The sequence below is a fragment of the Artemia sp. Qi Xiang Cuo genome, chromosome 14 (genome assembly GCF_049724085.1).
Source record: "Artemia sp. Qi Xiang Cuo chromosome 14, ASM4972408v1, whole genome shotgun sequence".
NCBI lineage: Eukaryota > Metazoa > Arthropoda > Branchiopoda > Anostraca > Artemiidae > Artemia > Artemia sp. Qi Xiang Cuo.
Window position 1 is genome coordinate 29,505,850 of NC_142807.1, and position 12,664 is coordinate 29,518,513.

The 12,664-nt window shown below is 34.5% G+C and overlaps 1 protein-coding gene across 1 annotated transcript in view; it reads left to right on the forward strand.

Moving 5' to 3' along the window:
• The first annotated feature begins 3,215 nt into the window (after positions 1-3,215).
• Positions 3,216-12,664, forward strand: part of LOC148944354 (membralin-like) — a 65,182-nt gene continuing 55,733 nt past the window's right edge. The window contains exons 1-3 of the mRNA XM_089099906.1: positions 3,216-3,273; positions 8,900-9,209; positions 10,924-11,377. Of these exons, the coding sequence (XP_088956032.1) occupies positions 8,916-9,209; positions 10,924-11,377 (748 nt within the window). The 5' untranslated portion in view covers positions 3,216-3,273; positions 8,900-8,915. The remainder of the gene's footprint in view (positions 3,274-8,899; positions 9,210-10,923; positions 11,378-12,664) is intronic.

Here is a 12,664-nt window from a genome sequence, read left to right on the forward strand (position 1 = left end):
GCCGAAGATTGTTCTTTTTGGCCAACCGTCTAGGGCTAAACGGAAAGCAGGCCGTCCTCGTCTAGTGTGGGAGGAAGTAGTAAAGATAGACTTGAAGGAAATGGGAACATCATGGGCTGGTGTAAAAAGGGATGCTTTAAATAGATTGGGAGGGAGGAGGAGCGTACCTAACTCTGATGGCCTCAGGCGGCTTGGTGCTGCGGTGAATTGTTAGTAGTAGTAGTAGTTGCTGGTAATTACTGGCTAAGTCCAAAACAGAGGAAAGTGTCTCTTACTTTAATTCAACAAAAGTAAAACAGTGATTTTTCAAATTCAGAAACTCCAAGGTAAACTTTTTGTACATTATTTGTTTCTAGCAATACTGTCAAACAACAAGGTAATAATATACAGATAAACAACTAAATCCTGTTTTTATCATTCTGATTCCTAGGAGAAAAAACTTTGAGGAGAAACAGCAAAGAGGAATCTTTAACTTTGTTCCAACGAAGTATAGCAATAGAGCACTGACATACATAGACTTGAGCTTTGCTCTTCAGAAGTCTTTTGCTGTAAATTATCTTCTGAAGTGGAGGCAGGGGCATCTATATTGACCTCAAAAATGAATCATATTGGAGTTTTTTTTTATATTCCTGCCAGATGTTCAATAGTAGACGGCCTGGTTCTTGAAAGTAACAGATAGCAAGTAATAATAAATACTCGCAATAAACAAAGTAATGATAAACAAATAGGGTAAACAACTAAATTTTATTTTATATTCTAGTTCAATTTTTATTTCCTCCCCCCCCCGCCCTCCTCACCGACGTCACTGGGTCTTGGAAATCCTTTCCAGTAATCATAAGCTGATTGATCAATTACTAATGAAACTAAAAGCTATGAAAATGAAAGGTGGTGGCTACTATACTGTTCCAGCAAGTTATGAATAAAACGGCGAAAAAATGCTAGCCCCCCCCTCCAAAAAAAAAGAAAAATTTGAGAAGAATGAAAAAAATGAAAAAGTGGATACACTGAGACATTAATAGAAACAAATTTTTGGGCTTCAATAGATGAAACACACGAATTCTCTTTACTTCTTTGTAGAATTTCAAATTTGTAATGTTTTGACTTCCCCTTCCTGAACCACTTTCTCTTGGCTTTATTCTTTTATAGTAGTTCCTCAAACATTGCACCCTGAACTTAATCCCCACACTATTCCTTTCTGGAAATTAAACAAAAAAACAAGTTTTTTCAACTGAAAGTAAGGAACAACATTAAAATTTAAAACGAAAAGAAATTATTACGTATATGAGGGGGTTGCCCTCTCCTCAATACTTTGCTCTTTACGCTAAAATTTGACTTTTTCTTCCAATTATTTAAAATAGCTTTTAAAATAATAAGCTTTTATAAAAGTTCTGAAAAAAGCTTTTGTACAAAGAGCGAGGTATTCAATAAGGGGAACCCCATCATACACAAAAATTTCTTTTTGTTTTAAGTTTCAATTTTGCTCCTTACTTTTAGTTGAAAAACTCGTTTTTTTCATTAATGTCTTTTCGTTTTTTAAACAATGCCATGAAATCTAGCTCCCACGAAATCCCCTTCCCCCATGAAAATTCCTCAATGAAAAAATCCTCCCTTGTAGTTCCTCCAATAGAAAATACCCCCCCCCCCCCCGCAAAAAAAAACAATATCTGTGTACTTCCCAAAAACCAATACTATTTGTAAAGAATGGGCAAAGTTCATAGCTTTCAGCCCTTCCCTGGGGACTGTGGGTGTAAGGTCATGCCCTTACTACTACTACTAACAAGTCACCGCAGCACCAAATCGCCTAAGACCAACACAGCTACGTACGCTCCTCCTCTATCCCAATCTATTCAAAGCCTCCCTTTTCAGACCCTCCCAGGAAGTTTTCATTTCCTTTAAATCTTTCTTTATGACGTCCTCCCACCCAAGACGAGGACGACTTGCTTTCTGTTTACCCCTAGACGTTTGGCCAAAAAGGATAATCTTTGGCAATGTGTTATCCTTCATCCGCACAACGTGCCCTGGCCATCTCAACCTTTCTTTCATATAGCACAAAGTTAAACCACAAAGAGGAAAAACCTTTCAGTTAAACCACAAAGAGGGATTAAATCACATTTTTCGTACAGCCTACTGTCTGAAATACCGTCATTCAGCCGGTTCAAGTGTATATTTTGTTAGATCTTTCGGCTATGCTGAACAAAATGCTGTCTCAAAATTTTGAACAGGTCACTTTGTGGGAAAAGAAGCATAGGAGGTGAGGTAGGTGCCCTCTAGCATTTTTGGTCACTTAAAAACGGAAACAGAACTTTTTATTTCCGATCAAATGAGCCCTCTTCCAACCCTCTAGGATCACTGTTGTGATATGATTACCCCTGGGAAAAGCAAATAAAAAACAAACAAACAAATAAACGCGCATCCGTGATCATTCTTCTTGTAAATAATGTAGAAATTCACATTTTTGTATTTAGGAGCTGGAAACCTCTACAGTAAGGTTTTCTGATAATCTGAATCTGATTTTCATTAAGATTAATTGACGTTTTTAAAAGTGTTTCCCCCCTTTTTCAAAAGTTGGGCAAATTTTCTTAGGCCCCTACTTTATATGGGTAACATTAAAGTTCATAAATTTTGTATATTTTGAATAAGCAGAAAAATTCAATTCTTTTGACGTACCTATTGTTATGAAGACTCTGTTTTTTAGAGCTTCAGTTACTATTGAGCCGCATTGCTTTTATCTTACAATTCGTTATGACGAATTATTTGACTAAGTATTTCGGCTAGATAACTTCTCTGCCGTGGCAGTGTAAGTTTTAAAAGGCTTTAAGTCCTATTTTCTGAAGGTCATCAAATTTGTTCTTCGCAAACTTTAATTAATGAGAAAGTCTCTTCATTTGACTATTTCTATGAGTTTTCTTAAGCATCTTTATATTTTGGTAAAGTCCCATAGCTCCTTTTTCAAAAATATTACTTGACAAGGATGCTAGAAAATGGAACAACCCGTCTTCACTTCCTGATTTTGGCATCTTTTTGTGCCGTACCTGGAAACCGAAAAATGGAAGGGCAGTAGTAATCTACACCAAAGAGTATGGGACTATGGGAGACTGATATCAGTTTCCCAAACTCTTTGGTCTACACAGAAAAACGTCAAAATGCCCCGCCTCTTGTCACCCGATCACCCAAACGAATTCATTCCAAAACGAATGAAGCTGTCTGTGAACGCAGAAAAATTTAAAAGAACAGGTGTCATGGAATCAATTTAAGAGTCTTGAAAGAAAAAAGGTACTTTAGAATTAAATTAAGTTTTGTTTTAGAGGGTTATTTTCAAACTTCAATGGACTAGGCTACTCTTATGCAAAGATTAATAAAGGCAATTTTGCCCTTCTCAACTAGTATGGCTGTAAAGATTTTTTGAATAATGTTTTAACTCTAACACTGGGTATACCCAACACTGAAATCAGCTTGAATTTTGTAACAGTGGTACAATCTACGAGAGTGGCTCTTGTAAAGTATATACTCTAAAAATAGCATTTTTTAATAACCAAAAGAATTTGGCCTAGGCTAGGCTACACCTTTAAAATCTCAAGTTGCACTCTTTCCAAATATAATATTAGGCAAAGCCAATCTCTAGAAAAATCTATAAGATTCTTTGAATATTTTTGGATATTTTTTTACCCCATAGAATTCTAACATTAAGGATTTGAATGTTTTTTTTTACCAGTGCCCAATTTCAACTCAAAATCTCAGTCCAGAAGGTTTGGGTATCAAAATGAAAAATGTCTTCTTCTGCACCCAAAGGTTAGGCATAAATAAAATATGGTAAATATTTAGGTGGCACAATAACTTAGTGAAGGTGCAAACATCATTTGATGCCTTCTTTTATCCTCTTTCATAATTCAAGAATTGATTCTGGGGCTGATTGCATCTTGAGCCCTTAAAAGGGGCCCAGAAGGTATTTTATATGAATAATGAAAGAGCATAAAAAAGCATCAAATGATGTTTTCACTTTCATCCTAGCTAAATTATGTGGTCAACTGCAAATTTACTATGAAATTTACCCACCCCACCCCCTAATGTGCAAATATATTCCCTGAATTGGAATATACCCCAAGTTGTTGACAGCAAAGTTTTGAATCACAAAATTCAGTGCTGTTTTTGTCAATGGCATTCAAAAAATTTGAAACAGTAGGAAGACAGTTTATTTATTTATTTATTAATACCAAGATACAGTAAGCTTTAACAAGCTTGTTGCACTAAACAATTATAAAAAAGTCTATAACAATGTCAATGACATAACAAAAACATACAGTAACTGAAAACATTGAAAACAATATTACTGAAACATACAATAGCATACCAACTTAACTGAAACATATCTGTTAATAATTGAAATATCTGTTTATATTTGATTTGCCTAATAAATAAGGTTTGAATTGTTATAAATAAATATTTTTGAAATATATTACTGTTGAACAACTTATTTTTAAACTAGTGATATGTTTCTACACTTTTCAATAACTTAACTAGTGTTGAAAACTTCTTTGTGTGGTTACAAAAATTAAATACCTCTGGGGCCCCTTTAAGTGGTAAAGATGCAACTAGTCCCAGAAGCAATTCTTGAATTATGAAAGAGTATAATAAAACGCATCAAATGATGTTTTCATTTTCATCCTAGCTAAGTTATTGCACCACCTAGATATTTACCTAAAATCCTACCAAGAAACATAGTACAAAACTGATCCTAAAATCAACTAAATGCCTTGTTTCAGCACTATCAGGGTAAATTTTCCATCTACTTTGTCTGTTTATGGAGTTTAAAAAGATGAAACTTCTTGTCTTGATAGCCAATCTTGTATAAAGTAAGATATCAATTTCAAAAATTACTATAAAAAGCCCAGAAGGGCAAATTTTCTATTTCAGAGACAAAAACAGGGCAGAACATAAAAAAAATGATAACAACAATGCACTTAAAATTTATTAAGCAGTGTTCACAAGCATGTCTAGCTAGAATCCCATGTCTAGACACGTGTCTAGGCAACAACCATTCACAAGTAAAATTTGGCACTTATCTAGACATGCTAGACAAGGCACTTGGTTAGACATTGAGTTCTAGACTCTAGAACCCAATGTCTAGGATTTTTATTACAGCCAATCATAATGTGTCAAGTTCCACTATTTTCATTGTTTACGGATACATTTTTAAACTGAAATTTAATTTTTTTTTTTATTTTAGGAAAATATGCAAAACCAGACATAATAGTGAAGCACACTAAGGCAGTCGTTTTGCTTATCTCATCCATTATCTTGTGACAGTAAAAATAGGGATTACAATTTTGAAAGTTTTGCCTGCATAAGCTCTCTTGATTGGCTAGGAATAACAATTTGAAACTAAATTTGTAGTTTTAGCTAAGCACCAAATTTTACTTGTGAATGTTTGTTGCCTAGACATTGAATTCTGGCTAGACATGGGATTCTAGGTAGATATGCTTGTGAATGCTGCTTTAACAAATGTGATTAAATAGACAGAAGTACTAATTCATTCACTCACCTTTCTGTAAACCTATCATTTTATGAGGTAAGCCAACAAAATAAATATATCATAAGCAGCACAATAGTGCTGCCTAAGTAAAGAGTGATGTTGGCACAATATATTATTTATTTATTTATTGTTTTTATTTCTTGGTTTTAGACCAGGGCACTTTGTATCAAAGGAGTTGTTTTAGAAACTTGGAAAAGGGCTCATTTGATTGGAAATTGGAAGGGCTTCTGCCCTTTTTAATAGTTGAAAGTGATAGGAAGGCAAATAACACCCCTTCCATGCCCACCATTTCACCAAAGATATCCAATCAACATTTTGAGATAGCCATTTTGTTCGATGTAGTTGAAAGATCTAGAAATTATATCTTTTAGGGGGACACTCCCCCCACTGTCCTCAGGGTAAGGGTTGTAATTTATGCATATAAGGTTTTTATTGAAAGCATTGTTGTAGAAACTCCAAAAAGGGCTCATTCAATTAGAAATTCGAAGTGCTATTGCCCCTTTTAATAGTTGAAAGTGATTGGAGGGCAACTAACCCCCCTCTCATGCCCACCATTTTCCAGAGCACATCCAATTAAAATTTTGAGATAGCCATTTTGTTCAATGTAGTTGAAAGCTCTGGACATTATGTCTTTGAGGATGATACCCCCCCCCTCCAGCCCTCAGGGCAAGGGTTGTAAGATTTGCCCTGGGGACATGAAAGGTTTTATAGAATGCATTGTTGTAAAAACTTCAAAGAGGGCTCATTCAATTGGAAATCAAAAGGGCTAGTGCCCTTTTTAATAGTTGAAAGTGATTGGAGGGCAACTAACCCCCCGCCCCCCCCTCATACCCACCATTTCAATTGGAGGGCAAATGCCCCCTCCTCCCCACGCCCATCATTTCCCCAAACACTTCTGGTCAACATTTTGATATAACCATTTTGTTGAACATAGTTGAAGGGTCCAGAAATTATGTTGTTAAGTACCTGACAACCCCCTACAGCTCTCAGGGCTAAGATTGTAAGTTATGCCCTAGGAGCATATAATGCTTTTATAGAAAGCATTGTTGTAAAACTTCAAAAAGGGGTCATTGGATTGGAAATTGAGAGTGCTGTTGTCCTCTTTAATAGTTAAAAGTAATTGGAGGGAGAATTGCCCCCGCCCCATGCCCATCATTTCCCCAAACATTTCTGATCCACATTTTGATGTGGTCATTTTGTTCAACATAGTTGAAAGGTCTGGAAATTATGTTTTTGAGGATGACATTTTTCCACCCCCCCCCCCCCCCCCATAGCCTTCAGGACAAGGGTCCTAGGTTATGCCCTTGGGGCATATAAGGTTCTTATAGAAATTTTTTTTTCTAGAAGCTTTAAAAAGGGCTCTTTTGATTGGAAATTGAGAGGACTAAGGCCTTTCTTATTAGTCAAAAGTGATCAGAGGGCAAATGCCCCCCCTCTCCATGCCCATCATTTCCCCAAACACTTACAATCAGAATTTTAAGGTAGCCATTTTGTTCCACATATCAGAAAGATCTGGAAATTGTGTTTTGAGGATAAAAAATCCCCCCAGCCCTCAGGGCAAGGGTTGTAAGCTATGCTTGGGGACATATAAGGTTTTTATAGAAAGCATGGTTATATAAACTTTGGAGGGGGCTCATTGGATTGGTAATCAGAAGCTCTAGTGCTCTTTTTAAGAGTCAAAGTGATTGTAGGGCAGCTACTCACCTCCCCTCACCCCAGACATGTTGTATTGTCCCGAAGTGCATCTAATAGAAATTTGAAACAGACTTTCTATTAAATATAGTCAAAATATCATATATCAATGATGTAGGTGTATGAGCAACGCCCAGATATGGGTGCAAGTGTTGTAATCTATGGCCAGGGGGGTACTAAAAGTTTTTATGGAAGCGATCACTGTTTAACTTTAGAAGAGATTCAGTCTTTCTCCCTGATAAAGACTATGTCAATATAAAACAAACAGAAATTAATTAAAAAACCTTTCCTCAAAATAAGTTTTTCAAAAAAAAAGTAAAGAACTCCATTCAAACCAAAAATTTTCAAACCAAAAATGAACAAAAATATAATCAAATAATCTACCAGACATATAACTACCACAAATCAGTATCAATCATTTAATTAAACCCAAAATAAACAGAAATTAAAATAAATAACAGATTCAAGCTAAAAACTAGCAGAAAGTAATCTGAGTAGGGTTCTTAAGCCCATGCTTTCTAAAAGAGAGAATATAATTTTTACTGTACTAAAAAAATTCTTTTAAAAGTTTTCACTTTTATAACTTTAAAAAATCAAAAATTAATTAAGATTTTAAGGAATAAATATCAGCATATGTATATTAAACTGACAATGCACATTTTGTTCAGTAAATTCATTTGAATTTTTTTCAGTAAAGTACAAATTATATTCTGGCTTTTAGAAAACATGGGGTTTGGAATTCTACTCATATTAATTTCTGCTCGTTTGAGTTTGACTCTGTTATTTACTTTAATTTCTGATCGTTTTTGGTTTTATTTATTTATAGATACTGATTTGTGGAAGTTGTATGCATTGTAGGTTATTTGATTCTATTTTTGTTCATTTTTGGTTTAATGAAGTTTTTTACCTTTTTTCTAATAACTAATTTTGTGGAAAAAGTTTTTTTTAAATTAATTATTTATAATGATATGCTATTATTTATATGTTATTTTTCTTTTTTAAAAATAAAGAAAACTAATTAAAATATAAACAAAATTGAAGGAAAATGGGGGGACAAATACAAAGTATGAGTAATGCAACATGAGAACAAGTAATAAAAAGAGAGGAGCTGTTATATGTTTTGTTAATTTTTCCAGTAATAGAGGGACAAAATTTTTCTCTCTCCAAATCTAGAGGTTAAGTGAAAAAAGGGAGACAAGATAGAAATGGGCAAAGAAACACCCTAAGGCAGGATAATCTTGGTGGAGTGTCTTTTGAGGAAAATGTTTTCTGTGCAAAGGTTTCTTATTGCCTTTTTTGAGAAATAGGACATAACATAACTCTCTTGTACTTAAGCATTTCTAAGCTAGCCTCTTTTTAGAAGAAGAGAGTATGGAACTTCATCAGCAATGTCATGTGTTTAGGAGGGTTTACTTTCATGTCTAAGAGTAAACCATAGAACTAAGTCCCAGAGGTAAAGAGATTCATAATTTTGTGTTTGGGAGAAAGGGGAATTTCTTTTTCCAGTGCTCACAAAGGAGTATATGCGACTGTGTACTCTTTATAATTCCTGCTGTCCAGCAGGCTCATAGGCGATTTCTAAATATGAGTAAAAGGTTAACGCCACCTCAACCCAAACCAATCTTGCCATAGCTTGAATTGTGTTCTGGAAAATCACTTTTTTTTTCATGTTTCCAGGTTTATAAGGATTGTAATGCCACCTATATTTGACATGCATCGTGTTCGCGAACATCTTCGCGAGAGGGTTGACACATTGAACCGTGAATTTCGTATGTGGTTTAGGCTTTTCCTAAGAAGGGAAGGCCAAGGAACAGGTCCAAATGATTTTCCATTGCTGTTACATCCATTTGAAGTAGCAGACGTTGATGGTTTTATTCAATGGAGAAATATGTTTTTGTGCATGTCTTGCAGAAAATTTAGTATGGTGTATGATCGATACGTTCCTGTGATGCTTAGAAGAATAATTGAATGGCTATTTCTTATAGTTGTAAGTTCTTTTCCTTATTGTAAATAACTAACTTATCTTGTATTGACAAATACTGCTCTTTGATTAGATAGAATGTAGATGGTATTTTATTGTTAAGATGTAAATCGGCGATGTCTGCTGCATTTTGTCGTCTCCAAAAAATTTGTGGTACGTGTCTGCTAGGGATCAGTAAGCAGCCTCTAAAAAATTTCTGAGTGTTATAAATGCTATTTGTAAATAAACATGTAAAAAGTATTTGTAATTTTTTCTTAAAAGTCTATGTTTCCTAATTTTCACAGAAATCCTACTATCCATATCGTATTCTAACATATTCTTTTAAGTTTCGAATTCCGTCTAAATGGATTAAAAAAACTATAAAATGATAAATTACGATTTTAAGCAAATTTCATGTAAATTAAAGCAAAGTTTATCGAGTATAATAAAAACATGTAAACTAATTTTAATTATAAGTTTTGGGATGGCAAAACTTAAAAAAATCCTTTTTCTTGTGTAGAATACCTTGCTATTAGGTTACTGGTCGTCTTCTTCCTCTTTTCCCTTTTCTTTAAATTAGCTTTCCTGATTTAATTTTCCGTATTATTATTCCTAATTTTCCAATTATCATTTTCCTTTATAATTGTCCAGTTATGGTTTCGAAAACGGTGGTAAAGCGGTCTTTTGGCCGGTAATACCCATGGAAAAGGATTATCTTGTTCACACTTTAGGGATGAAATATCTGAATCAAAACGGGAGTTGGCTCTTGGGTTCCCCCACCCCGGAGAATTGCCCATAGGGTTTTGTTTTAGGGGGGAGGGGTCAGCCGGACATCCGCATAGACACAGGTAAATAATATAGGGAAATTGGTATAAAATAATATAGGGACATTTCGTAGGAATAAGCTACATAATCTCATATCATAGCTCCTGTCTTTGCTATCCTGTTTAATTGTTTGATCAACGATTTCCGATATTCTGTCCCAGTCTCGCAAAGACGCAAGAATGATTAAGGTCAGCCATTTAAAATTAAAGTATATTGTGCGTTTATGATTTTTACAGTTAGGAACGTAACGGAATAAGAGAACATTAGAAATCCGAATATTTTTTGTAAATACCAAAGAGTATGTTATACTGATAAGAGTGGAAGCTGGTGCTGGAGTCAAAAAGAAAATGGCACCAGCATTGCCATTTAGCGTTTGGCGACTTTGTTTAACCCAAACTGCTACACATTTGTGTTTTTAGCTATTTTAAAATGCAAGCGCTGGTAAAGGAAGCAGAATTCTGTCTCCAGTAAGCCCCCATAATAACTTCAACTAACCTGCTTTGACCTACTAGGATTTTCAGGTCTTGCAAGGGAATGTTATTCTTTTTGAGTATTTTCGGCATTTCTATCTAAAAACAATATTGTGGGAATATGAACCTAGCTTTACTAGCCGCCTGATTGAATCATTTTTACAACCACGGCTTAATAGTCCTATATTCTTATAGGACTAATATTTTAAAATATATATTTTAATCTATAATACTCTGTAATATTCTATAATCTATTATAGATTCTATTTTATATTCTATAAGCATAACAGAATAATTTTGAATATAAGATGTAGAATAATAATATTCTATAATATTCTGTTCTATTGCTTTATGTTCTATAATACTCTGTATATTCTATAACCTATAATATTGCACTCTAGTACTAATATAATATTATATTCTTTAATAGCACTATATTCTTATAGGCAGTATTTTCATTCCTGCTCCTGTTTTATTTGCACCAACAAGTCAGATACTCAGAGTACCACTGTCTTGATTCCTTCCGGAAGGAATGGCAAAATAAGGGAATTTTTAGAGTTGACTTACAGACCCCCAATCCATTGTATAATTTAAGTGACTCTTACGACAAAGAAGAGTTCTACATAAACGTAAGAGAAGGGAAAATTGATTTACAGTATTTGAGGTTGTTTGCATCCACCAGATCGAAGGAAAAACAGGTTAACACTGTATGTGATGCAAGTGTATGCGCTATTCAGTATTACGACCAATATGGAAACATGACTGATATAATCTATGAAAATCGGATTAAGAGAATATGTTTAACTGACAGTGAAATAGAAAGAGAAGAACATCCTGTTGAAGACGCTACAGAGGAAGAAGTAGATATGAAAACGCTTCTGCAAAGGATAGAAACAAAAGGTAAAATAGTAGGTTGGGTATTGATGTAGAATAGGGTAATTGTTAATTATACGAAACACACTCAAGAATTACGCTTAGGTTAGATCTAAAAAAAGTTTCATAGCCATAAAGTCAAGTGATGGGTGATAGAATGCATTGGACTTGTTTAATTTGGGCTATATATTTGCGCACTAGGGGGAAGAGGGAAGTTAGGTTTAACTTATATTGTTATATAAACTAAAGGTTATATGAAGCTTATATGTCATTAGGATTAACCTAGCCGTTTCTTGGGTGTGTTTCGTTTAATTAAAAAGTAACTAGAATACTTCTAAGATGCCACAATTTTGTAACAAAACCATGACTCTTGCTGCATCTAGATTTTTCTATTCAGTTTATCAACAATATTTATTCAAATGCGTATGAATATATGTAAAGTAACCAATATTTACAATGTGGTAATAGGAAAATCTGAAGGGCTGGGTTGACGTAGCGCTCTTCAACTTAATGCAGGCATGCTTCATCAGAACAAATGTAATTTAGACAATACTACCAAGGTAAGTGAAGCTGCCCACATGATCAATTTTTTCATTACCCAACGTCACCTTTTCATCTTCACTTATTCCTAGCCTTAGTGACTTAGTCTTCCTAACATTAATTTTCAAACCAATACTAGCACCCTGAACTCGCAAAACCTCTAAAACTTCATTCATTTTGCTCACACTTTCATCTATGATGCTTAAATCATCAGCATAATCCAAGTCCAGGAGACATTTTCCTCCCCATTTGATTCCGTGGTCTCCAATTGCCTTTCCTGTGCTCCTTAAAACAGTCCATCAAAATAATCCATATAAACGGGGATAGAACACAGCTTAACTCCTGATTTAATACAAAAACCAGCTGCTAACCTCATTTCCTACCTTAACCGCAGCAGTGTTATTCTTGTACATAACACTAATCACTTTAATGTATTTGTCTGGTATACCATACAAGGATAAAACCTTTACTAAAGCTCCTCTATCAACAGAATCGAACGCTTGCTCATAATCTATAAAACTGAGGACCAAAGGTGTTTGAAAACTTAGGCACTTCTCAATTATTAACCTAAGAGTGAAAATTTGGTCAACACATCCTCTACCTTATCTAAAACCGCACTGCTCTTCTCTTAAAACTTTGTCTACGGCATCTCTCAGTCTAAAAAGTATCATATTACTACGCAATTTGCTACCTACAGAGACCAGACTAATGCCTCGATAATTACCACACTCACTTTTATCACCTTTCTTATAAAGTGGCTTAATTAAGGTTTTC